Raw genomic sequence first — 25,946 nt, forward strand, 5'->3', positions numbered from 1 at the left:
CCATAGGTTTCCCACCACTGGGGTCATCCAGGCTCTCATTTGGGCTAACAGGGCAGCAGTGTAGTAATCTCGAATATGAACGTGGCCAACTCCACCAGCTCTCCTGTGTAAGAGAAGCTTGCTAAAGGTGCAACGTGCTCGTTTGCCCCTCCAGAGGTAGGAGTTGAGAAGCACCTGGGCTTTAGTGAAAAAACGGGCGGGGACCTGGATTGGTAGATTGCGGAACAGATATAGTAGCTGGGGAAGGAGTATCATCTTGAAGGCCGCCAACCTGCCGGACCAAGATAGCTCAGTTTTCGCCATATTTTGAAGTTTGGTTTTCATGGTCGCAAGGAAGGATCGGGGGTCAGAGTTTTGCCTAAGTATTGCAAGCCATTGTCCTTCCATTTGTAGGGAAAGAGTGATTGCAGTCTACTGCGCACCGCTGGAGAGCTTCCCAGGAGCATAAGGTTTGACTTTGTCATTGACTTTGTAATAGGACGCACTAATAAATGAGAGTTCTGCATGCACTGCAGGTAAAGATCTGTCTACGTCAGTGAGTATGAGTATTACGTCGTCCGCAAAGACTTATGGTGTGCGTGGAACCCTGAACAGTCAGAGCTGTGATATCGGGATGGGAGCGGACATAAATAGCAAATGGCTCCATTAGGAAGTAAAAAATGAGCGGGGAGAGAGGACACCCTTGCCTTGTACCGTTAGATATTGGAAACGAGGCAGACAACGTTCCTGTGGAGAGGACTTGCGCCGAAGGAGACGTATAAAGTGCCATAATCGCAGAATGTATGGGACCTCGAAACCCAAAAGCAGAGAGAGCTAGGTAGGACCAGTGGATTCTGTCAAAAGCCTTCTCTGCATCCAAAGTGAGGAGCAGAGAAGGCGTTTGAGACTGCTTCGCAAAATGGAGGATGTTTATCATTCTACGAGTTGCATCAGAGGTTTGGCGTAATCTGATAAATCCTGATTGGTCTGGGTGGATTAGGTAGGCTGCCATCTCTCCCACTCTTACAGCAATCATCTTGGCATAAAGTTTAATGTCACAGTTCAATAAAGATATGGGACGATAATTCTGGGGTACTGTTGGTTCCTTCCCAGGTTTAGGGATAGTCACCACAGTAGCCCTAAGCATCTCAGAGGGAAATAAGAAATTAGTGCAGCGCTAAAACTAAAATGAATCAATTGAATAGGAAATATAGTCCATGCAAAGGATGAAGGGCCCCGTGTGGATAAAGATGCACTCAGAGCAAATGCTGTGGTCTTGAAACTACAAATCCCCCACCAGATAGAATGGCCTCTCACCTCAAAGCACTGACCACAAAGGGTCAAATCACCAGGACAGATTCCACTTGCAACTGAACACTGACGATAACACCTTTGGCAGAATGGATGGATGGGATGATCCCAGTTGCTCCAAATACCTCCAGGGGATACCGATTAGACAATCCAAAAGCTTGCTCTCTTAGTTGTGTGACTCAAAGAAAGGCAAGGGATTGCACATAGTGAAGTATGTCTAACACATTTATTGATTAAAACATAAAGCCTCTTACTTAATAACAGCATACAGCAGGCACATCACATCCTCTCTTGCTGAACAGTCATACACTTCCTCGAGCGACTCTGTGAGACAGCGGGTGATTTCACGGCTCCTCCCTTCTGCACGCGTGATGTCCCATAAGGGAAGGGACTTCCTCAGTGATGATGACGCGGAAGGGGGCGGTAACCGTTTTGGTTACCGCACCCCCGCGTCATCACGTTCATGCGGCCGGCCCGTCCTCCAGTGACGCTTCCGCTGCCTGTGATTGGTTTGCTGCTGCTGGCCAGTCACATCCAGGCAAACCGCGGCCGGCCTTCCCCGCTGCCAGTGATTGGTGCACGATCATCTCCTCGGCTGCTGCTGGCCAGTGACCAACAGTAGGGCAAACTGCGGACCCGGAAGGACACCTACTGTACTAGTCTTATACCGGAATGTTAAAAAATAAATGTAAATAAATTTAAGCATCCAATCCTGAGTCACCTTTCTGTGAGAACTCTTTTCTGCCTGTTTGTGGGACTGTTAGGTTCTGCCTAAGAGCAGTAAGCGCCGCATTTTGTCCAGCTGCACCTTCATGACTGTGCCTGAACAGCTTTATTTCGGCAAGCAGGAGCACCACTGTTCTTTCTCCAAGAGTAAGTGCCGCAATTGTGCACCATCAGATCGGTGCCATCCATACCAGTCTGCATGCACCTCATGACTGTGGCTTGGGCCTAAAAGATTACTGTGCTGCATTTTGTGCATCTCACTGTCTGACTGTGCCATCCATACCAGTCCGCCTGCACCTCATGACTGTGGCTTGGTCCTCTGACCACCTCCTGTATCATGTCTGCAGTCTCTGACCACCTCCTGTATCATGTCCGCAGCCTCTGACCACCACCTGTATCATGTCCGCAGCCTCTGACCACCACCTGTATCATGTCTGCAGCCTCTGACCACCACCTGTATCATGTCCGCAGCCTCTGACCACCTCCTGTATCATGTCCGCAGCCTCTTACCACCTCCTGTATCATGTCTGCAGCCTCTGACCACCTCCTGTATCATGTCCGCAGCCTCTGACCACCTCCTGTATCATGTCCGCAGCCTCTGACCACCTCATGTATCATGTCTGCAGTCTCTGACTATCTCCTGTATCATGTCCGCAGCCTCTGACCACCTCCTGTATCATGTCCGCTAAATGTACAGTGTGTGTTGTAAAACTATTGACATTTCGAACATGGGAGAGGCAGCGCTGTCTAGCCACACTATAGGTGCAAAGCACCAGTCTGCAGCTGCGTGCTTGACAGCTTCCAATCGGATCGCTGGCTTTTTCACCTGTGCGCCTGAAGTGACACTGGCTTCCAGCTGCGGCAGCGGTGCTTCCATCTCATCCACTGTAAAACAAGGGACCATTTTGAGTCACGCTGTATCCAGAAACGAAACCCTAACTGCAGAGGTACTGTACACTACAAAGATTGTCATTTATTTTAGTAAAAATATGCTGGGTGTGACATAGATTTTCTTCTTATTTAACATGTATACATAGACATTTCATGAAACATTAGGTCATGAATATTTACGTGAAGTCATGGAAAAGTCATGGAATTTTATTGGTGAAAATGTGTATGAACCCTGATGATAAGCGACTTCAGTTCTGGGGGTCTTCTTCTAGGTGAGGAGGTAGTCCATTTCAAAATCTGTAGTAACATTAAAGTCTCCGGCAAGCAAAAGGGAACCCTGCTGTTCCTTCTGGACCACTCGCGTAAGTTTGTTGAAGAAATGTAGCTGGCGTGTATTAGGGGCGTAGGCGTTGACTATAGTATACATATACATATGCGAGTTCAGCTGGCAGACCAGAATGAGGTATCGGCCTCCTGGATCTGGGATTTCTTTAATTAGCGTGAAAGAGACAGAGTCCCTGAAGGCCATCATAACCCCCTTCTTTTTAACATCCGCGTTGGCGAAAAAGGTATTTGGAAAGCCAGGAGTGGAGCAACGGGGGGGATTGGAGCTACATAAGTGCGTTTCTTGTACCATTAGTACATCGCAATTTTGGGAGATGGTTTCATGCCAAAGTTACCTGCGTTTAGCCGGATGGATGAACGGCAGTGCAGCCAAATGCTGCTCAGGTCGGGGGGAAAAAAAAAAGTTAAGGCACAAGGAACCTCCACAGAGGCTCAGTTACAGTAGGTGAAATCGAGCAGCCTTCACTTATGCTTCTTAGAATTCTTGGTTGTGACCACCCTTCACTCCTGCTTAAGGTGGCTTGGGGAGGGGGCTGACGGATCGTTGATGGGAGAAGCCAGCAGGATTCTCCGTTCTCTGAGCAGGGCAAGGCCCTTTTCCAGGGATTCTACAACATGTGCGCGTCCCTCACGGGTAATCATTAACCTGGATGGATAGCCCCATCTATAGGTGATGTCATGTCGTGTTCAAGCTGCATCGTTTCTGCAAAGTATATTGCAACAGATCCGCAAAGAATTACAGACCAGCAAATTGGGGATCAAGCTGCGGTAGGTTCCGAGAAAGGCGCATAATGTGATCTTTAATGTGGAAAAAGTGCAGTCTTAAAATCCTATCACGGGGGAACATTATCAGGCAGGAAAGCAGGCTTGGGCAGACGGAGGACTCGGTCTATGGTGAGGTCCAGGTCAGCAGAGTCAGGCAGTAAGGCCTTAAAGAGAGCCACAACATAAGGACGCAGACCCTCCTGGGGTACACTTTCAGGGATCCCCCTAATTTTCAAATTGTACGGTCTTCGATATCTGCAAGCTTTGCCTTGACCCAATCCATATCTTCTCCCTGTTGCTCCTGTGCGTCTATCAGATCGTTTATGGTGGATGCGTATTCCCCCATTTTCCCCTCCACGTGATTCACTCTCTCTGTAACCGTGCAAATCTTTTCCAAGTTTGTGCATGTGGGAGGCCATATCAGCCTGAAGGGAACTGTGAAATGATACCAGCATTTCCTTCAGGACTGTGTCCACTACAGGCCTGTTGGTGGTAGGGAACACCTCAATGGAATCTGGGAGGTCTCTATTGTCATCCTCCCTAGCGCTAGCAGGGCTCCCCCCCATCTCTCTCAGGCTCCCCTGCTAGTCTAAACCGAGCCTTGGCCGGGCTCCCTGAGATAGTGGTAGAGTTGTAAAATGGGGGTGACTTGCCTGAGCCGCTGCCTCGGTGAGGAGACGATCCACAGCTGGAGGAGGTGAGCGGGGAAGCCGCAGCCACATGGTGAGACAGGGCGGCGCCATCTTGGCTGGAGACCGGCGGCTTCTGCAGGAAGAAAGCCGTGAGTTTTTTTTTAGGCTTCGAGTTATCCTTTCGCTTGTGGGTCATGCTGTCCTGCTCTTAGGGGTGCCGTGCGGGTGAAGAGCGGGCGAGATGGAAGGCTTGGGAAGCTATAACAGTCGCTACGAGCAGAGTGGATGCGGGAGCTGAATCACAGCGCGTCCATGCAGGTTCCCGGTCGGCCCATGCTGTAAATTTTAAACCAGCCTTGGCTACTGCTTGTGTAACGAACTCTGGATTTGTGGTTAAAGCAATTATTCTCCCCATTTTAGAGAGTAACACCCCAAAAGAAGCTTTGCAGTAACCCACTTCTAAACCTAAATTAAAGAAAAAGTAAACACCGTACATTTGCAGTATTGCAGATTCTGATTTGATATTGGTCCTCGTACTTACTACACTTAAAATGAAATTGTTTACAAAGGTATGCGGTGTTTCAGCAGCAAAAAATGTCCTTGGGTAAGTATGGTAGCAGTAAAGAAGAAATGCGGTGACGGGCCCATCTCCTATAAACGCACATCTATCTAACACAGTTGATAAAGACAACTGCACTATTGTACAAGGCACAATCCTCTAGAGCAGGGGTGTCAATCTGGCGGCCCTCCAGCTTTTGCACAACTACAAGTTATCATGCATCTTCCTGTGGGAGTCATTCTTGTGTAACTGTAAGCCTTGCAATGCCTCATGGGGCTTGTAGTTCCTGCTCTAGAGGGTGGTGTTCTAACTAGAGGATTGTGCCTTGTATATCCGCGCCAATATATGTAAGGCAGCTTACAATGTGAGTGTGCCCTTGTTTGTTTTTATTTTTAATAACCTTTTTATGGTTTTATGCGAGGAGTCCCCCCCCTTTCCTGTTATTTCTGCGTATGCTTTGAGTCTGCCTGTTGGTGTGAATTGGAGATGCTTTTTTTTTTTTCTTTGTGTATTGAAAACATGCCCTGCAAACTTTTCAAACTCCAAAGGTCCAACAGTTATGGCGAGTAAGACCAATTCAGAGGGGGTGAGCACAAGAGCACTGTCTTTTCTGCTGCAAATGTAGCACTAATGAATTTTCAGTTTTGGGTGGGACCACATTGAAAGCGGAACTTTGAATGGACACTTATTCATCTTTTAATATTTTATGCACTTTTAATATTTTATGCACTTTTTGCTTGTAACACCTTCTAAAAAGTGTGAAGAAAGTTGTGAAAACTATTTTTTTTTTTTTTTTTACTTTTGGGATCTTTGTACAATTTCATATTGTATATGATGTACATTAAATTTTACATCTAAAGTTTGGGTTTATTAACCACTTCCCGCCCGCCCTATTACAAAATGACGGCGGGAATGTGGTTGAGTTATCCTGACCGGACGTCATATGACGGCGGCAGGATAACACCGCTCTGGGCGCCCCCCGGGGGCGCGCAGAGCGGCGATCGGTGATGCGAGGTGTCAGTCTGACACCCTGCATCTCCGATCTCGGTAAAGAGCCTCTGACGGAGGCTCTTTACCATGTGATCAGCCGTGTCCAATCACGGCTGGTCACATAGTAAAACAGGAACAGCCGTTGATCGGCTTTCCTTAGTTCATGCCTGACAGGCACGAGTAAAGGAGCGCCGATCGGCGGCTCCCCTGACAGGGGGGGGGGTCGGCACTGGTAATCAGATCATTGATTACCAGTGCAGACCCTCGGGGGGGGGGGGGATGCCACTAGAACCACCAGGGATGCCCACTATGACCCCAGGGATGCCCACTATGGCCACCAGGGATGGCAATCAGGGCTCAGGGAGCCCCCCATTGCCCTCCCCATCAGTGATGCCCACCAGTGTCCTCCCTATCAGTGCTGCCCACAAGTGCCCATCATTGCCATCCTTTAGTGTCGCCCACCAGTGCCCATTATTGCCCACCAGTGCCGCCTATCAGTGCCCATTAGTGCCCATCAGTGCCCACCAGTGCTGCCTATCAGTGCCCATTAGTGCCCGTCAGTGCCACTTATCAGTGCCCGTCAGTGCCGCCTATCAGTGCCCATCAATGCCGCCTATCAGTGCCCAGCAGTGCCGCCTATCAGTGCCCACCAATGCTGCATATCAGTGCCGCCTATCAGTGCCGCCTATCAGTGCCACCCCATCAGTGCCACCCCATCAGTGCCACCCCATCATTGCCTCCTCATCAGTGCCTGTCAGTGCAGTCTCATCAGTGCTCATCAGTGCAGGAAAAAACTTATTTATTTACAAAATTGTATAACCTAAACAAAAAAACTTTTTTTTTTTTTTCAAACTTTTCTGTCTTTTTTTATTTGTTTAGCAAAAAGTAAAAATCGCACAGGTGATCAAATACCACCAAAAGAAAGCTCTATTTGTGGGGGGAAAATGATATAAATTTGGTGTAAGTACAGTGTTGCATGACCGCGCAATTGTCATTCAAAATGCAACAGCGCTAAAAGGGGAAAATTGGCCTGGGCGGGAAGGGAGGGAAGTGCCCTGTATTAAAGTGGTTAACCACACAGAAACCATTTTATGGTTTGCACAATGCACTCAATTGAGAATTTGTGCACGTGTGTGTGTGTGTGTGTGTGTGTGTGTGTGTGTGGCTATAGATTAGAGACAGAGAATATTGTGTGATGTGTGTTTTTTTTTTTTTATATTTTTTTTGTTTAGGTATGTATTTGCCTCAAGTTTGTTTGAGTCGGGAAGCATCAGTGAAACAGAGTGGGCTATTTACCAAGACTGGCATACCTGGCTTCTGAATCAGTTTGAGACCGAAATCGAACTGGATGGCATTGTTTATCTCCGTGCAACACCAGAGGTAAATCTTTTAGAGAACGAGAACCACACCTCTCAACTGACTGAATGTGCGCTTAAGGTCAGATTAGGCAGTGGCGGAGCTGCCAGGGTTGCAAAGGTCACACTTGCGACCGGATCCTGGCATTCCCCCACTGTTGTGGGAGAGCCCAAGATGGCAGAAAGGCTGATGCAGAATGTTAGTGCTTCCTACCACCCTGGTCCAAGCTGCAGCCCATAAATGGCAATACACTGTGTTGCTCCAGAACAAAAAGCCTCCGTTCAGAATTCAGCCTCAGAGAGGAAACTCGGGTGCACGCCCTGGTGGCAACAGAAGCAAATGGAAGAAATGGACTAGATGGCGGCACTCCAAAAAATTAGTCTTTTATTGAAGATAACAAAAATACATTAAGGATAATCATACCACAGCGGAGATGACACTGACAACTAACGCGTTTCGCAGCCAAGCTGGTGCTTAGTCATAGCTAAAATAATGGGCAAATGTGCAGAGATACACACACACACACACACACACACACACACACACACACACACACACACACAGTGAATACCTCTAGAGATCCTTCTAACTAGACTCACCTGCACATGTCCAATTAGGCAAAATTTGACAGCACAAATTACCGTAACCATTAGCAACAGGAAATTGCCATAGACAGTAGAGGCCATATTCCTGAAACAAATAGAAAAGAAATAAAACCTAAATCAATAAAATGCCCAAAAAAGTTACTTTGTGACACCAAAGTCTCATCAATAAAATAAAGTAAAATGGTCACACAACACATGTTTATAAATATAGACACATATAAACCATCATCAACACATGGGGATACCTTCACATAGGGGAACAAAAAGTTCCACAGCTGTCGGTCCCATTTAAGGGGGTGTGTGTATGTATGATTTTACGGTAAGTCAAAAATCCATTTTTTTTTCTTTTCATACATTACGGCAGGGCTCAAAATTTCAAGTCCTGAGCTACTAGCCAGGCCTTAAGGGTTACTCGCCACTACTTGCCCCACCTAACCCCCTACCCTGCCCCGCCCCTAAATGCGCCCTCAAAAAATTATTTTATAAAATGACACTGTTAAATGTTTTTGCATGACTGCAGAAGTTGCACAAATAAATATTAATAACAGTGTGATTGTATGTGCGTTTTACCTGGATTTTAGGTGCATTTCTATTGAATTCTATTACACAGTGCATTTTCTGAAGCCGCATCAAAGATGCAGCATGCAGGACTTTAAAGCGCTTTCATGAAAACGCACTTTGAAATAGAAATTCAATAGAAATGCACCTAAAATCCAGGTAAAACGCACATACAATCACACCAGCCAAACCACAGTTCACCAGTTATTAGGGATAAGAGAGTGAATAGGGTGGGCTGGGGGGTCTGGGTTGTAATAATATATGTTAATGAAGAGCAGAGTGAAGGACTGTAAAGAAAGTGCTAAGGCTGTATTTTGGGACAGGACAGGGTCAGCTAAATGGCTGCTTGGAATGCTCAGAGCTGGGACCAGAGGCTGCAGGACATACAGTACAGATTTATGGAAGGGACAGCTGAATGATAGAAGTAGATGAAGGGTTAATGTGAACAGAGGAGTACAAGAATTGCTGCTGACTTACGATTGTGCAGGGAAGATAAAGACAAGTGCGAGGAGAAGGACAAAGTGAAAGTAACCTGGCCAAGTAGAACAAACCAACAGGGGAGGGGAGCTTGGAAGGAGAGAAGTGATTAACGGCTGCAGGAGAGATAAGTGGCTGGAACGGAGGAGTCCAGAAATCATGCATTGTGCTGCTGCAATAACCGGAGGGAGAATGACATTCACTCCTGTCAGGCAGGTGAAGGCAGAAGCTCCTAGTGCGCCCCCCCCCTCCCCTCACGTCCAGACAGTGTTCTGTTTCTTCCTCTCCTTGCTCGCATTCAATCATTTTTCACTCGCAAAATGCGAGCAGGCGAGTGAAAAATTTGAGGGCTGCATTACGGGACACAGACAAACATGACCGAATCATAACCTATGGGATGTCCCAAAGCAATGCATCTGAGGAGAGGGGGACACCAAAAAATACCGCCATTCGACCACAAAAAGGATTACACCGCTGCCTGCAGAACACTGCGGCCAAATGCAGATTCCACCTGGGTCCTAACATCCACTCGATAGAAACGAGTGAACGTATGCACTGAAAACTAGGTCACATCCTTGAAAATCTGAGCCATAGAGGCTTGATGGCGAAGTGCCCAAGAGGCACCTACTCTGGTAGAATGTGCCTTTACAGGAAAAGGTGGAACCTTTCCTTCTAAATCATACGCCTGGGTAATAACCTGGCGAGTCCAATGAGAAATTGTAGATTTGGATGCTGCCAACCTCTTCCTGGGCCCCTCTGGCAGCACAAACAAGCTCTTGGTCTTACGAATCCGAGCTGATCTTTTAAAAGTGCACGCATTGCATCAAGAGAACGCAATCACTTTTCATCATCTGAGTGAGGATCTGGAGAAAAGGAAGTAGAATGTCCTGATTCAAATGAAAGGCTGATACCACCTTGCGCAACAAACCTGGGTGTGGTTGTGGTTGTAGAATCCCCGTATCTTCATGGAAAATCAAGAATGGCTCTTTACAAGAAAAAGCTGCTAGTTCTGAACTTCTGATATCCTTCTAGCCAAAGTTATTGCAATCAAAAAGACCAGTTTCTTGGTCAGAAGAACCAGGAGAACCTGCTCCATGGGCTCAAAATGCTGTTTTTGTAAAACTGCTTCCACCTGTGAAGTCACCGTTATGTCCTTTGGGATTTAAATTTGGGGCTGGCAAGCCTAATAATCCCTGGACGAAGGTCTGAACCAACAAATGGGAAGTGATCAGTTCTTAAAAGAAATTTGCCCTTTAATAGTGCTCAAGGCTAATTTCAGATCTACCCCGGCTTGAAGGAAAGCTAGTATTCTCCCAATGATATGTTTGTGGGGATGCCGTTTCCTGGCTTCACACCAGGTAATGTAGGATTTCCAGACCCTGTAATAATTGTTTCTAGAGACAGGTTTCCTAGCATTTATCAGGGTATAAACTGCAGGGCCATATACACCCCGCTCCTTCAAGATTAAGGCTTTAATAGCCAAGCTGTCAAACTTAGAGACTGTACAGCAGTGTGGAATATCGAACCCTGAGATTCTAGGTTCGGATGCAGTGGAAGGGCCCAAGGCCTTGTCACTGCCAACCTTTGGATTTGTGCTTACCAAACCCTCCTCGGCAATGCCGGAGCTACCAGGATTACTGGTTTCCCCTCTAGCCAGTCCCCGCATCCTTAATGTCTATTAATGATAGAAATTTCTCCCTGCAGGGAGGCTACGACTGAACGAATTGACTCCATACGGAAAATACGAATGTTCTGAAACCGGTTTAGAGCTTTGAGATCCAGAATAGGTCACACATCCCCGCTTGCTCTTCCTTTTTACAGGTAGCAATGTACTCTCTCCCCCAACAGTAGAACAAAAATCCTATCAGGATGATCCCAATCATTATACATTTCTTGCTCCAAGAACTGATGTATGGGAAACATCTGAGGAGTATGAGGGCGCAATGAGCCTAGAGAGGAAAGACTTCAGCCTTCTCTAAGGGAGGAAATTTATATCCAGACTGGACCATTTCAGTAAGAGACTGAACCAACAATCCTCTGGGTTTGAGAGGCTGATAAAGATTCCTCTGACCCCAACTATTCAGAAGTGGAAACCTCAGGTTGTCCATATATAGGGTCATCGTCCGCTACTTCTTCCACATCCTCTGCCCAATCCTGAACTGAATCGGGGTGGCTCAGGTGAGGGGTGATCTATTACCTTTCCTCCCTACTTGAGATGCTGCAATCATGCCAGCAGTCCTACCCTCAAGGCTGGCTTATGCCGATGCCAAATCATCCTTAGTGACGTAGGTTGCGTCAGAAGCACCTGGAGTAACTACTATGCCTGACAACTGTAATGGTTCAGATTGACTAGTCGCCCCTGGCTCTTCAAGGGGAGTGGACACAGAGGAAGCATGGCTAGGACCTTCAAGGCCTGACGGTGGCGTCACAGTGCCCCTTCCAACTGTTCCAAACAGCCCTTTTTCGAGCAGACATTGCTTTATAGCAAGACAAACTTGAGTTACTAACTTCAGTGTACTCAAGGCTTGTGCCAAGCTTATACAGCTTATCAGTAATCGTAGACCCACAGTGACTCACGTAACCCAGCTGCAGCGATGTGTCCCCTTCAGCCTCTAACCGAGGCTAGCACGTTGGAATCGGTTCCTTAAAAAAAAAAAAAAGGGGCCCTTTTATGCTGTATTGCGCATGCGCGGTGTGCTACGTGGCGTTCAAACACGCCCTCCATGCAGCGTATGCTGATTTTTAAAAGGCGAAGATTCACGTGCAAATGGGCCTTCACCTCAAACACGCTATCAAGGGAGGAGACGAACATGCGGGTGCTTATGCGCCAAGGCGAACACAGCTACATGGGGTGAGAGCAGCCTAGGCTAAATCTTGTTTGTCACGGCTGATACTTTTCATTCAGGTGATCAGCCCAGGGTGACAACGGTGTGTCAAACAATCAGCAAAGCAATAATATTTACACAAACTTTGCATCAATCCCATAACTGCACAAGTTCATAAAATCACAATTGATACAATTGGCATACGTAATCCCTGAGGAAAAGTCAGAGCTTTTAACAAGATGTATTTTGCATTGCTTAAAATCCATTCTCATATGCACACATTGGTTTGTCACAGCGGATACTTTTCAGGTGATCTGCAAAGGGTTAAAACTTTGTAACGCAAACGAGCAAAGAAAAAATGCTTAATAAGATGTATTTTGCAAAGCTTAACATCCATAGTCTCATGCAGAGACTCACATGGCAATCGGTCTCTGTTATCTTTTAAGGAAACCGTGTATAAAATATTTACATTTGTTGTATGTGTAAATATTTTAAATTGGACTTGCCAGTCCTGCTGCAGGATTCTGTTTGAAACAGGAATCCAATCTTCACCCATCACTGCGCCCCCTTGTTTTAGAGGGGCCACGGCCTTGGACCTGTAGAACACCCTAGTGATTGGTATTCCAAGGGTCGGGATGCCAGTGTCCAGTGCCTAAAAAGGACAGCATTACAGGCAAAACCTTGTATCTGCTTCCCGAGGCTCAGGTACCATCTTTTTTAGTCCACTGACAGTTTTAGATGGATCGGATAGCTAACCGCGTAGATTCAGTCATCTTGGATTAGGGTGTATAGCATAATCTTCTCCTATGAAGAAAATGTGAAGAGACTTTCCACTGTGACCATCATTTTTAGACACTGGCGAAAAAAACGGAGGTACTTCCTGTGTGGGAGGGGTTATATAGGGGGACAGCCTTTCTGATTGGTTGCCAGTGCCCTTCACCTGTAGGTGGCTATATAACCCATATGTTTAGATTCATGGCCCGTGATGTACGAAAACCGGATTTTTGTCTTACCGTAAAATCCTTTTCTCTAATGTTCATTGACGGACACAGCACCCACCCATCTGTGGAGTTGGGTTATGTATTCTTCTGACACTGCTTGTTACAAAACTGAAGTCCTGTAGCAGGAAGTAGGGGTATACCCCCTATGACTGCTCTATATGCGTAGTCAATGTTTTTTACAGGAGTAGGACACTAGGCAGAAAAAAGTTCTGGCTACGCTTATGGGCAGTCCCAGGGGGTATACCCTCTCACTTGCAGCTATACGATGTCAGTGTCCCGGCTTGAGGTGGCATTTAAAGAGGTTGTAAACTCCCCATTTTCACTTCAGCTCATTATAATCTGCCTAAAGAAAGCAATCAATAGGTGCCTTTAAAAAATGTCTTACTTCTATAATCTTCCTGTAATCCTTCCTGTAATATGTGATGACGTCTTTGGTGCATGCCCGGTGTGTTTTTCAATCCACAGCACGCCTAGCTCTCCCTGTATGTCTCAAAACGGCATAGCTAAGTCTCGCGATTAGCTGTGTGCCTTTCTGCTTTCTGCTTCCTTATCTGACAGGGGAGGGGGAGTGAACAAGTGAGAGAACACAAGGGGAGGGGGAGTGAGTGAGGGAGTCAGTGAAAAAAACGGCAGCCTCACAATACAGTATTACACAGAGTTTGCAAAGGAATGCAGTAAGGGCGGAAATGACGGCCACAGGGGGAGCATAAACCAGGAGATGACATGGCGCAGCCGAGATCAGGAAGAAGGAAAAGGTTTAACTTTGAAATAAAGGTATTTTTAGATGGTTATGATGTATGGTTATGATGTAAATATTTTATGTGTAATGTATTTATATCGCATTTGTCCTTTTAATACATTGTAAAAGTTAGATTTTTATAGCTGAGTTTACTTCCTCTTTAATGGGCGAGGTGCTAAGAAACGCCCTCCGCCTACCCCCTGCCTCATCTGACGCCTCAGAATCTGAGTCTGAATCGGTCAATGCTGACACAGGTTTCCCTGCCGGGTCTACTGCCTCGCGCAGCAAAGGTTTTTCATTTTCCTGCATACTTTGCCAATATGCTCAAAAAAGAATGGGACTATCCAAAACATTCCCCCGGGATGCCTAAGCAGGTGCTGCTAGGCGCTATCCTTTTGAAGAGTCCCATATTAACAAGTGGACTGAGCCACCTATGGTGGATCCGCCGGTCTCCAGACTGAATAAAGCTACTATGATCCTGCTGCAGGATTCCCCATCTTTTAAGGATCCGGTGGATCGGAGGGCCGAGTCTTTGTCCCGCACTATGTTGTCCCTGGCGGGGTCTGCTTTAAGACCGGCGTTGCCCTGGTTTCGCAAACATTGACTGAATGGGCTACACTACTACGCCGTGACCTGGAGAAGAGACAACTCCACCCCCCCCCTGCTGTTTGGGAGCTGTTGGACCAACTAGTGCAAGGGCTGCAATTGTTTGTGATGCCGCACTGGACACTGCTCCCATGCTGGACCGGTTGTCATTTTCGGCACTGGTCCTCTGGCGCATGTTGTGGCTGAAGTGCTGGTCTGCGGATCAGATTTCGAGGAAAGCTTAACTGATCTTCCCCTTCCGGGGGTTTGCCTGATTTGGGCTAACCTGAATGACTTTATCAAAGGTCTCACTGGGGGTAAGAGTACCTTTCTCCCGTAGGCTACGAAGGGTGAGGACCCCGTCGCTAATGAGGACCCTCCTTTTCAGCACACAGGAAGTTCTTTCGACCCTCAGGATCAGTCGGTAAGGCAAAGACCTTCAAGGCTCCCTCGAGGGGTTCCAAGCGACCCTGGTCTGGAAAACAAAAATCAAATCTCTCCAGACCTGAGGACAAGGCCACTTCGGCCTGAAGGTGCGCCCCCACCCATATCTGGGGTGGGGGGGGCGTCTTTGCCAGTTCTCTGACCTGTGGCTTTCCCGGATTCATGACCGATGGGTTCACGAGGTCATGCGGTCGAGGTACAAGATCGAGTTTCGCTCTTCCCCACTGGTAAGGTTCTTCCCTTCCACTGTGAGGCTGTCCCCAAATTGCTTACTGGCTCTCTTGGGGGCAGTACGGGACCTGGTACAGCAAGGAGTAATAGTTGCGGTTCCGTGTGCGGACCCTTTCTGGGGCTTTTTTTTTTTTTTTCACGCCTGTTTGCAGTACCCAGGAAGGAGGGCAAGGTGCGTCCAATCCTGCACTTAAGGAGCTGAATTGTTTCATGCGGGTTCAAAAATTCAAGATGGAATCTGGTGGAAGGTGGTGGCCTTCCTGCATCAGGGGGACCTTCTGGCCTCCATAGATATCGAATATCAAAGATGCCTACCTTCACATCCCCATGTGCGCAGGACACCAACGTTTTCTGCGCTTTGCAGTGGGAGAGAACCATTATCAATTTGTGGCGTTTAACGTTTTGGTCTCGCTTCTGCTCCTCGGGTCTTCACATAGGCGTTTGCTCAAGTTCTGGCGCTATTGTGACAGCGGAGGATTATCGGTCTTGGGAGACTGGACTATCTGGGCCTGACTTTGGCATCACCCTTAGCCAGGATGTTTCTTCCTTCGGAAAAACTCCTCCACGAGCTCCAGACTGTGGTTCAGCTGTTGCTGTCCAGCAAATGGTCATCCCTTCTGACCTGTATGTGAATTCTGGGACTGATGGTGTCGTTCTTGAATGAAACCCTTCTCGAATGAAACAAAAATCGAATTTCCCTGGACAATCAGATCCCGCTGAGCCAGGTGACCAGGGAGTCCCTGATGCTCACTCAAGGGAAGTCCTTCCTTTCTATTTATTGGACTATTGTCACCACGGATGCCAGTCTATCCGGGTGGGGAGGGGTTCGCAATGGATTTTCTGCTCTGGGAGTCTGGTCCCTGGAAGAACCCAGGTTGGTCTATTAATGTACTGGAACTGAGAGCGATCAGGCTTTGCCTGGTTCGCTGGACCGAACATCTTCGAAGTTGTCTAGTGCGTGTTCAATTGGACAATGCCAGGGCCGTGGCTTATGTCAATCACCGAGCGGGTACCATAAGTGCCCTTGCGGTCTTGGAAGTGTCCGTCATCCTCCGATGGGCGCAACGCTTTGTTCCAGCTCTCTCCGCTGTTCCCATTCCAGGAGTGGAAAATTGGCAGGCGGATTTCCTCAGCCGACGGACTTTGGATCAAGGAGAATGGTCTCTCCATCCGAAGGTGTTCCACCAGTTGTGCCTTTGTTGGGGCCCTCCAGATGTGGATCTGTTGGCGTCCCGGATCATTAGTAATGTGCAGCGGTTTATAGCCCGCTCCTGGGCTCCTTTTGGGTAGACGCCACTTACGCGCTGGTGGCCCCATGGGGTCTGGATCAGCTGCTTTTGTATGCCTTTCCTCCTCTTGGGTTACTACTGGGACTTCTTTGCGGGATAGAGGCGGAAGGGATTCCGGTCATTCTCGTGGTTCTGGACTGGCCTCGTTGGGCTTGGTACGCCGACCTGGTTAGGCTAGTTGCATACGTTCCCTGGGGACTTCCTCTCAGGGAGGACCTACTGTCGGGTCAATCTTCCATCCTGTTTTGCGGTCGCTGGCTTTGATGGCTTGGCTGTTGAAAGGCGGGTGCTGAAGGACAGGGGATTGTCTGCTTTAGTCATTCCTACTCAGCTTACACAGAGGAAAGCGACTTCTAGAAAGATCAATCATCGTAGGTGGAAGTTGTATATTGCGTGGTGTGCGTCTGTTTGGGTTCCCCCCCCCCCCACGCTCTTGTTCGGTGGCTCGATTGTTTGTTTATTTTTTTTTTTTTTCCAACGAGGAGTTGATCAAAGGTTTGACCTTCAGTATATCGAGGGTCATGTCTCGGCCTTGGCAATATTCTTCCAAAGGCCATTACCCACCCTGTCTCTGGTGCTTAACTTCATCCAGAGGGTGCGGCACCTGGTACCTCCAGTGAAACCTCTGTTACCACCTTGGGACCTTAATTTGGTGCTGTTGGTTCTCCAGAACCCTCCCTTTGAAAATTTTCAGTAGATTCCCCTGCCTACCTTGTCCCTGCTTACCTTGTCCCAGAAGGTGGCCTTCTTTGTGGCTATTACTTCTGTGCGCAGGGTGTCGGTACTGGCGGCGTTGTCCTGTCATTCTTCTTATCTGATGGTTCATAGGGATAAAGTGGTACTTCGTCCGGATCCGTCCTTCCTTCCGAAGGTGGTTTCCAGTTTTTACTTGCATGAAGACATCTTGTTAGCCTCTTTGTGTCCTAAGCCTAAACATCCGAAAGAAATTGCATTGCATGCTTTGGATGTGGTTCGGGCTATCGGGGTGTACCTGGCAACTACTGACACTTTTCGCAAGTCAGATTCATTTTTTGTGATCACGGATGGCCCTGGATAATGGTTGACTGCGTCTGCTGCTACTGTTTCCAGATGGATCAGGCAGACGGTGGTACAGGCTTATTCGATAAGGGTCAGGTTCCTCCTTTCCCTGTTAAGGCGCATTCTACTCGGGCACTTAGTGCTTCCTGGGTTTTAAGCCATCCGGCATCTGTTCTTCAGGTTTGCGACGGCTACCTGGTCATCTGTTCACCTTTTACAAAATGTTATAAAGTTGATGTGCTGGCAGATGCCTCTTTTGGCCGCAAGGTTTTGCAGGCTGCTTTTTAAGGGGGCCCTTATAGTCTCCTTGGGGGTATTCTGTTTCTCAGGTGGGTCTCATATTATTGTTTCGATGAGTCCTATGTTACCTGGTTGGCTATGTTTAGCCTTGTGGACTTGTTTCTGCTGTCCCACCCCTCATTTATGGCACTGCTTTGGGACATCCTTACTGATTTCAATTAAGAAGACTGCTTCTGTCAATGAGCGACAGAGAACTGGATTTTTGATTCACCGTAAAATCCTTTTTGTCTAAAGCTCATTGACAGACGCAGTACCTGCTCCTTTTTTTTTTTTTTTTTTTTGAGTTGGGTTGGGATTTCTCTGACACTGCTTTTGATACAAAACTGACATCCTATAGCAGGAAGTGAGAGGGTACACCCCCTGGGACTGCCCATAGGCGTAGCCAGAACTTTTTTCTGCCTAGTGTCCTACTCCTGTAGGGGGCAGTATAACGTTACTGATATCAATTAAGAAGACTGCGTCTGTCAATGAGCTTAAGAGAAAAGGATTTTACGGTAAGTCAGAAATCCAGTGATTCTCTATCGTTCGTCAACAGACGCAGCTCCTTATTTTTATAACTAATAGGGTTATGCTCCCCTTCTAGGAATAGGCAATCCATAAATAAAAATGGGGATTTGGTCCGACCATATGGCCATATAGTGCTCAAGCCCACCACTACGTCAAAGTACCCCATTATCAGTGGGTCCTACACTATCCATGAAAAAGAGATGAATCCAGCCTTTCTAACCCTTGGAGACAACACTCCTTGCTGGGAAAGATGTGCAAATGCACTACAGGGGACTCCTCCTATATCCACTTGATAGTGGACACTGATGGAGTACAGGTGTGTGTGGGGGGTGGGGTGGGTTGCTCAACCTCGGTAGTCTGGTCAGACCGAATACATAATAAACAAGCAAAAAATTTGGGGGAGCATACCCATGTATTTCTAAAGCTGGTGCAGCTATGAACCAAAAGACATGTATATTAAAAAAGAATAGCGCACACCAGACTACCGAGGTTGAGCAACCCACCCCACCCCCCACACACACCTGTACTCCATCAGTGTCCACTATCAAGTGGATATAGGAGGAGTCCCCTGTAGTGCATTTGCACATCTTTCCCAGCAAGGAGTGTTGTCTCCAAGGGTTAGAAAGGCTGGATTCATCTCTTTTTCATGGATAGTGTAGGACCCACTGATAATGGGGTACTTTGACGTAGTGGTGGGCTTGAGCACCATATGGTCGGACCAAATCTCCATTTTTATTTATGGATTGTCTTCAAATTTGGTCATTTCTTTTGCATGTGTGCGCTATTCTTTTTTTAATATACATACATGTCTTTTGGTTCATAGCTGCACCAGCTTTAGAAATACATGGGTATGCTCCCCCAATTTTTTTGCTTGTTTATTAGGAATAGGCACTGGGCAGGAAAAAACGTAACCACGCCTATGGGGGCTCTCCCTGCAGGCATAACCCCTCAGACTCTGCTATCATCAAACAGTTTTGTTCTGCCTAGTGTTAGGAATAGGACCTAGCTCCCTGCTGGGACTTCGGTCTTAGCTATAACAGGGTAGTTTGTGATGTTTTTATTTTAACTAGTTAGTTCCTGAAGACCAAGATCCAGAGGAACTACAAGCAACAGCTGGCTGCGGTTTCGCACTGGATAATCTAGATCCTTAAGGTCTGGCCAGTGAGCATGAGCAGGTTCTAGTCCAAATGGCCCGATGGATGGGGACGAACCTGTGAGTGGACAGTCTCGCTGGGGCTCATCGACCTGGAACGCCCTGAGTCGCAGCTTCCCCTTGGCTGACAGCACCCCCATCCGGGGTGGGAGGTAATCTGTTTTAGGGTGGCGCCCACCTGGTACCGTGGTATGGTGAGTAAAATTATATAAATAGTGTTGCGCAAAAAATAAAAATCTATATCAATAAAATATAATATAAATGTATTTTGTCCGCCCTAATACTAGTATAGGTGATGTGTTTGGGTTAAAACATAAATAGTATAGTGCATACCTTCTTAAAACATCAATTAGTAGTATAATCAAATAAATAGATTGAGAAAGTTCGAGTGCTAGATAATCAATATATCAATCTTCCATAAATTAATAATAAAAATTGTGCTAAATATTTTCTCTCATACAATGTGGCAATCAATAATAAATAAGTGCAATCAACTTTAAAATACCAGAAACGGTCCACAATGTGCTTAAAACTTAATATATTAAAAATAAGTCCGTGATAAAATAATTAGTGGCAAGTGATTATGAAATGTCCACTATGTGCTCGGGCCACCTGGTATGTGGCAGTGTTCCCGACCAAAGTGCGTGACCAAATTGTCACAAATTCTTATCACACCGTGCACCCCCTTGTGATTGGGCGCTCACCTCATATAAAGAATAATAAGACCCAAAATGCAGACAATGGTTCCTCCTGGAGGTCAGCTTTCTTTGCTAACAATCAGACCCTGGTTGTTCAATAAGATCACCTTCCAACATATACCGCTGGTGCTCCCAAGCGGGTAATAAGTGTACCATGCAAAAAAAAAAATAGCTCCAGATAGTGCTTATACCTTTTCACAACTTTATTGCAGATTAAAATATAGGTTGTCTCACTCACATGTTATGGTGCATGTATGCACCTATATATCGCCATTCATTGTGTGCTCAATAACATCCAGATACCGTCCTGGTGTAATGGGAGCCACCTCGGCTTTGTGACCCTCTTAGCTGGTCTGCCTGACAGTCTCACCAGCGATCGGGGTAGCGCTCCGTCCGTCCTTGCCCCTCCCCTACGCGTGACGACACAAGGGACCACGTGTCTTCCTCAGGGGATTTTTGATTGGACGGCAGATCGGTGGTTGCTTCTTATAGGGCTGTTCGGCGCCATATTGTTGTAGTTCAATGTTTATTTAGGACGTCCTAAATAAACATTGAACTACAACAATATGAGACAACCTATATTTTAATCCGCAATAAAGTTCTGAAAGGTATAAGCACTATCTGGAGCTATTTTTTTTGCATGGTACACTTATTACCCGATTGGAGCACCAGCGGTATATGTCGGAAGGTGATCTTATTGAACAAACAGGGCCTGATTGGAAGCAAAGAAAGCTGACCTCCAGGAGGAACCATTGTCTGTATTTTGGGTCTTATTATTCTTTATATGAGGTGAGCGCCCAATCACAAGGGGGTGCACGGTGTGATAAGATTTTGTGACAATTTGGTCACGCACTTTGGTCGGGAACACTGCCACATACCAGGTGGCCCGAGCACATATAGTGGAAATTTCATAATCACTTGGCACTAATTATTTTATCACGGACTCATTTTTAATATATTAAGTTTTAAGCACATTGTGGACCGTTTCTGGTATTTTGAAGTTGATTGCACTTATTTATTATTGATTGCCACATTGTATGAGAGAAAATATTTAGCACAATTTTTATTATTAATTTATGGAAGATTGATATATTGATTATCTAGCACTCAGCACTTTCTCAATCTATTTGATTATACCACTAATTGATGTTTTAAGATGGTATGCACTATACTATTTATGTTTTAACCCAAACACATCACCTATACTAGTATTAGCCTCCACAAATATCAAGGACTCATATCTATACATCCCTATCTATGCTGGACACCAGCGGTTTCTTCGCTATGTGGTGGCAGAGAAGAATTATCAATTTGTGGCATTTACCCTTTGGTCTCGGCTCTGCTCCCAGAGTGTTTACCTACCAAGGTATTAGCACTGCTGTGCCGGCGGGGGGATTGTGATACTGGTGTACCTGGACAATCTTCTGTTGAGAGCGGACTCTCATTCAGTCTTGTTGGGGGATCTGACTATCATGGTCAGAACTCTGCGGGAGATCGGTTGTAACATCAATTTCAAGAAATCCGTGCATACCCAGGTTCTGAGATTGTATTATCTGGGCTTGACTCTGGATTCAGCGTTGGCGAGGGTTTTTCTTCCCCCGGACAACTTCAAAAGTTGCAGGGGGCGATTCAGTTGTTGGACAACAATCTGTCCTCTCCGAGTTTGCATGCAAGCCTTGGGTCTGATGGTATCGACCTTCGAGGCAGTTCCATTTGCTCAGTTTCATAGAAGGCCTCTGCATAGGGAGATAAAGGAAGTAAAATCGAACAAGGATCCAAGTCCTTTGATTCGGTTAAGCCACAACACAAAATCTGCTCTGTTGTGGTGGATTGTCTCCAGCACTGTGCCAGGGCAAGTCCTTCCTTCCGTTGTATTGGACGGTGGTAACCACCAGCGGGGTGCTGGGGAAGCTCTGTGCCCAGGGTAATTTGACGATGGTTCAAAACTTCCAATAAATGTTTTTGCGCTTAGAACGATAAAGCTTTTTCTGAGTCATTGGACGACTCTTCTGTAAGTTTGTCCGGTTTGGATTCAATCAGACAACCCCACAGCTGTGGCTTGTATCAATCACCAGGGGGCACCAAGAAGGTGGCCAATATTCTGGCCTGGGTGGAAAGCTTTGTTCCAGCCCTCTGCTGTACACATCCCAGGTGTAGAAAACTGGCAGGCGGATTACCTAATTCGTCAGGTGTTGGATCAAGGGGAGTGGTCCCTACACCCGTAGGTTGTTTCGTCTCTTGTGTTCTGTGGGGGCTTCCGAGGTCGATCTGTTTGCCTCTCGCCTCAACAAGAAGGTGCAGAGATTCGTAGCCAGGTCTCGAGATCCTCTGGCCGACCCCATAGATGCACTGGTGGCTTCTTGGGGTCGGTATCGGCTGAGTTATGCATTTCCCCCATTGAAACTCCTACCGAGGCTTCTGCGCAGGATAGAGATGGAAAACGTTCCCGTCATTCTGGTGGCTCCAGACTGGCCTCACCGGTCTTGGTACGCAGACCTGATGAGGCTGGTTGCCGATACCCCTTGGAGACTTCCTCTCAGGGAAGATCTATGGTCTCAAGGTAGATCTTTCATCTTGCTTTACAGTCGCTGGCTTTAACGGCATGGCTGTTCAAAGTCAGGTGTTGAGAGATAGGGGTCTTTCTGACTCTGATTCCTACACTCTTGAAGGCTAGGAAGTCAACTTCCAGGAAAAACTACCATCGTACGTGTGAATTGCTGGAGGTGCACCCTCGCTTGTTTTAGATCGCTAGGGTTTTGGCCTTTTTGCAGAAAGGGGTTGAACAGCGGTTGGCCAGGTTTCGGCTTGGCTATATATTTTCAACGCCTGTTAGCCACGCATGTCCTAATCTGGACTTTTATCCAGGGAGTGCGCCATATGGCTCCTCCGAGGCGATAACCGTTGCCTCAGTTGAAACTAAATCTGGTGTTCTTTTCTCCAGAACTTTTTCAAAAGGGAGGATTTTAAAGATTTCACTGCTTTCTTTGTCTCAAAAGGTTGCCTTTTGGTGGCGATCACTTCTGCCCACCGGGTATCTGAATTGGCACTGCGTTGTCTTGCCGCCCACCTTATCTGGTGGTACACAGGGATAAGGTGGTACTTTGACCTAATCAGTCCTTCCTTCCTAAGGTGGTTTCTGGTTTTCATCTGAATGAAGACATTGTGTTGCCTTCACTTTGCCCTAAACCTCAGCATCCTAAGGAGTATGCCTTGCATTCTTTGGATGTGGTTCTGGCGATCAGGGTTTATTTAGAGACCACTGAGTCCTTTTAGAAAATCAGACGCTCTTTGTCCTTGCTGATGGACCTCGTAAGGGATTGTCTGCATCTTCTGCAACCATTTCCAGGTAGCTCAGGCAGACGGTGGTATGGCCTAGTCACTGAGGGGTCAGGTTCCTCCTTTCCCAGTGAAGGCTCATTCTACGAGAGCGCTGAGTCTTGGGCTTTTTCACCATCAGGCATCAGTGCTACAAGTTTGCAAGGCGGCAACTTGGTTGTCTGTGCATACGTTTACAAAAATGTGTTTGCATCTGCGGATGCTTCTTTTGGCCGCAAGGTTTTGCAGGCTGGAGTTTAAAAGGGAACTCTGTTTAATTTCTCTTTTGTGGGTTCGATTTTTTTTTTTTTTTTTTTTTCTGGATGAGCTCCATATTACCTGGTTGGCTAAGTTTAGCCATTGGGGACTTGCGTTTTGTTTTCTGTGTTGTTTCCCACCCCTCATGATTATATACTGCTTTGGGACATCCCTATGAGTAATGAAGATAAGGAGCTGCATCTGTCGATGAACGATAGAGAAAACTGGATTTTTGGAAGAACTTACCATGAAATCCTTTTCTCTGAAGTTCGACAGATGCAGCACCCGCCCCTCTACTTCTGAGGTATAGGGGTTTTTTTTTCTCTTCCAAACACTGCTTGCAACTAAACTGTTTGATGGCAGAATCTGAGGGGTTATGCCTGCAGGGACAGCCCCCATAGGTGTGGTTACGTTTCTTTTTTTTTCCTGCCTAGTGCCTTTTCCTAGGCAGAGCATAACCCTATGAGTAATGAAGATAAGGAGCTGCGTCTGTCGAACTTCAGAGAGAAGGATTTTACGGTACGTTCTTACAAAAATCCAGTTATTTGCACGGTGTATGCCAGCAGTTTGAGAGGAACAACTCCTCATAGGAAAGATATACAGTTATTTATAAATTGTGAAATTCAACACTTTTTTCTTGCAGAAATGTATGACAAGGTTGCATTCTCGAGGTCGGGAAGAAGAGCAGGGAATTGCGCTTGAGTACTTGGAAAGCTTGCATTCGAAGCATGAGAAATGGCTGTATGAAAGGTCAATTCCGTAAGTAAGCTTTTTTTGACCCATACTGACCCACTTGATTTTATTGGAGGCCCGATTTAAGGGCTACTTAAGATTGTATACTATGTAAACCATAACGCCTTTGCATTGAAGTTTACTTAACTAGTCTGCAGGGACTGAATTTCTTTCGCCATTGCTCTCAAGACGCATTAGTCCTTTCTGTATTTTTTTTTTTTTTTTATCAACTTTATTGCTATGACAAGGGATGGGCAGCAGCCTTGTGACAGCATGAGACATGACAGGTCCTCTTTATGGAGAGATCTGTGGGTCTATTAGATCCCAGACCTCTCCTCTGGCCTTGAATGCAGCCAATTGGACACAGATTGGTCTTATAGGCTGCTTTCCTGGTCAATAATGGGCAAGTAAACAAAGAACCGGAAGTGAAGAAATCCTCATCGCTGGTTTCTGATACCGCACAGTATGAGGAACAACATCAGTTCCTCTCACTGTGTGCCTGAAACCATATACTGCCGGTTGTTTCCTTACTGGGCTCCCCAATCACTCATAGCCCAGTAAAGTTGGCGACGGAAAGAAGGGGGCCCCTTCCGTTGCCTGTAAAAGTAATCACCGCTCTGATTACTTTTACCAGCTTTGGAATTTCCTATACCGGTACTTTGCTGGACAGGAAGCAATTGTGTTCTAGGGACAAAAATTGCACATCTAATCTCCTGACTATCTATCACACTTTTGGGTCCCTGGAGAACCAGGACAGTGGAAACAATTGGGCATACAGACTCTGACACTGGCACTGATATGGCAGTGATCAGGACACTGGTATGGCAATAATCAGGACACTGCCATGGGGTATGTATTATGGTGGTGATCAAATGCTGGTATGGAATATGGCGGTGATCAGGATGCAGCTTTGGCGGTGATCCCAACGGTAGAATGGGGTATGGCTGTGATCAGGACGCTGGTATGGCAGTGATCAGAATGCCGCTATGGATTATGCCGGTGATTAGGACGCAGGTATGGGGGTTATGTTTTACATTTGTTTGTTTTTTTTGATTGAGTACTATGTGATTGCAGTGATTGGACACACAGAACAAGACCATGTGATCACCCAAACACAGCAGTAATTTTATCCTCTGTGTCGGTGTCACACACAGTTCACCGGGCTCCTGGTTGTGCGCTTTGTGAGCCATGCTGGGTGATGTACGGGTACGTTAACCCGCATTGGCTCTGCTTCCCGTCCACCTTCTATATTCTGTGAGCAGTCCATAGATCAGTCCTCAAAATTTCCACTTGCCTGCTCGCATTTGGCGAGTGGAATTTTATTTGAAGGCGAGTATTCCAGCTTGGCTCAGGTGGTGTCGGATCCGCTTGACTCGGCTAGGGTTTGGGCATGTCTGCTCGGCTTTAGACAAGCTGCAGGAGCGGCCTCCCCAGTCATCTCTATGGAGGGCTCTGTGAGCCGCGCTGCACGCTGGGAAGTGTAGTTTCCAGCACAGCCCCGTGGGTTCTCTTCTCACTGACATTCCGGACTTGAGGCGGCAGAGAAGATGCGCGTCCCAGGGCAGCGAGGAGGAGGAAGAAGAGTCAGCAGCGAGAGAGACTTCGGGTAACAGCCTACTGGGTAGAAGTTTGAACTG

The 25,946-nt window shown here is 46.8% G+C and overlaps 1 protein-coding gene across 1 annotated transcript in view; it reads left to right on the forward strand.

Moving 5' to 3' along the window:
• Nucleotides 1-25,946, forward strand: part of LOC309552667 (deoxycytidine kinase 2-like) — a gene marked incomplete at its 3' end in the record, with an annotated part of 136,890 nt that overhangs the window by 94,314 nt on the left and 16,630 nt on the right. Inside the window, exons 4-5 of the mRNA XM_082253597.1 lie at nt 7,431-7,578; nt 24,221-24,336. Coding sequence (XP_082109723.1) covers nt 7,431-7,578; nt 24,221-24,336 — 264 coding nt within the window. The remainder of the gene's footprint in view (nt 1-7,430; nt 7,579-24,220; nt 24,337-25,946) is intronic.

Source organism: Pelophylax lessonae (genome assembly GCF_965119305.1).
Source record: "Pelophylax lessonae genome assembly, chromosome: 4".
Taxonomy (NCBI): domain Eukaryota; kingdom Metazoa; phylum Chordata; class Amphibia; order Anura; family Ranidae; genus Pelophylax; species Pelophylax lessonae.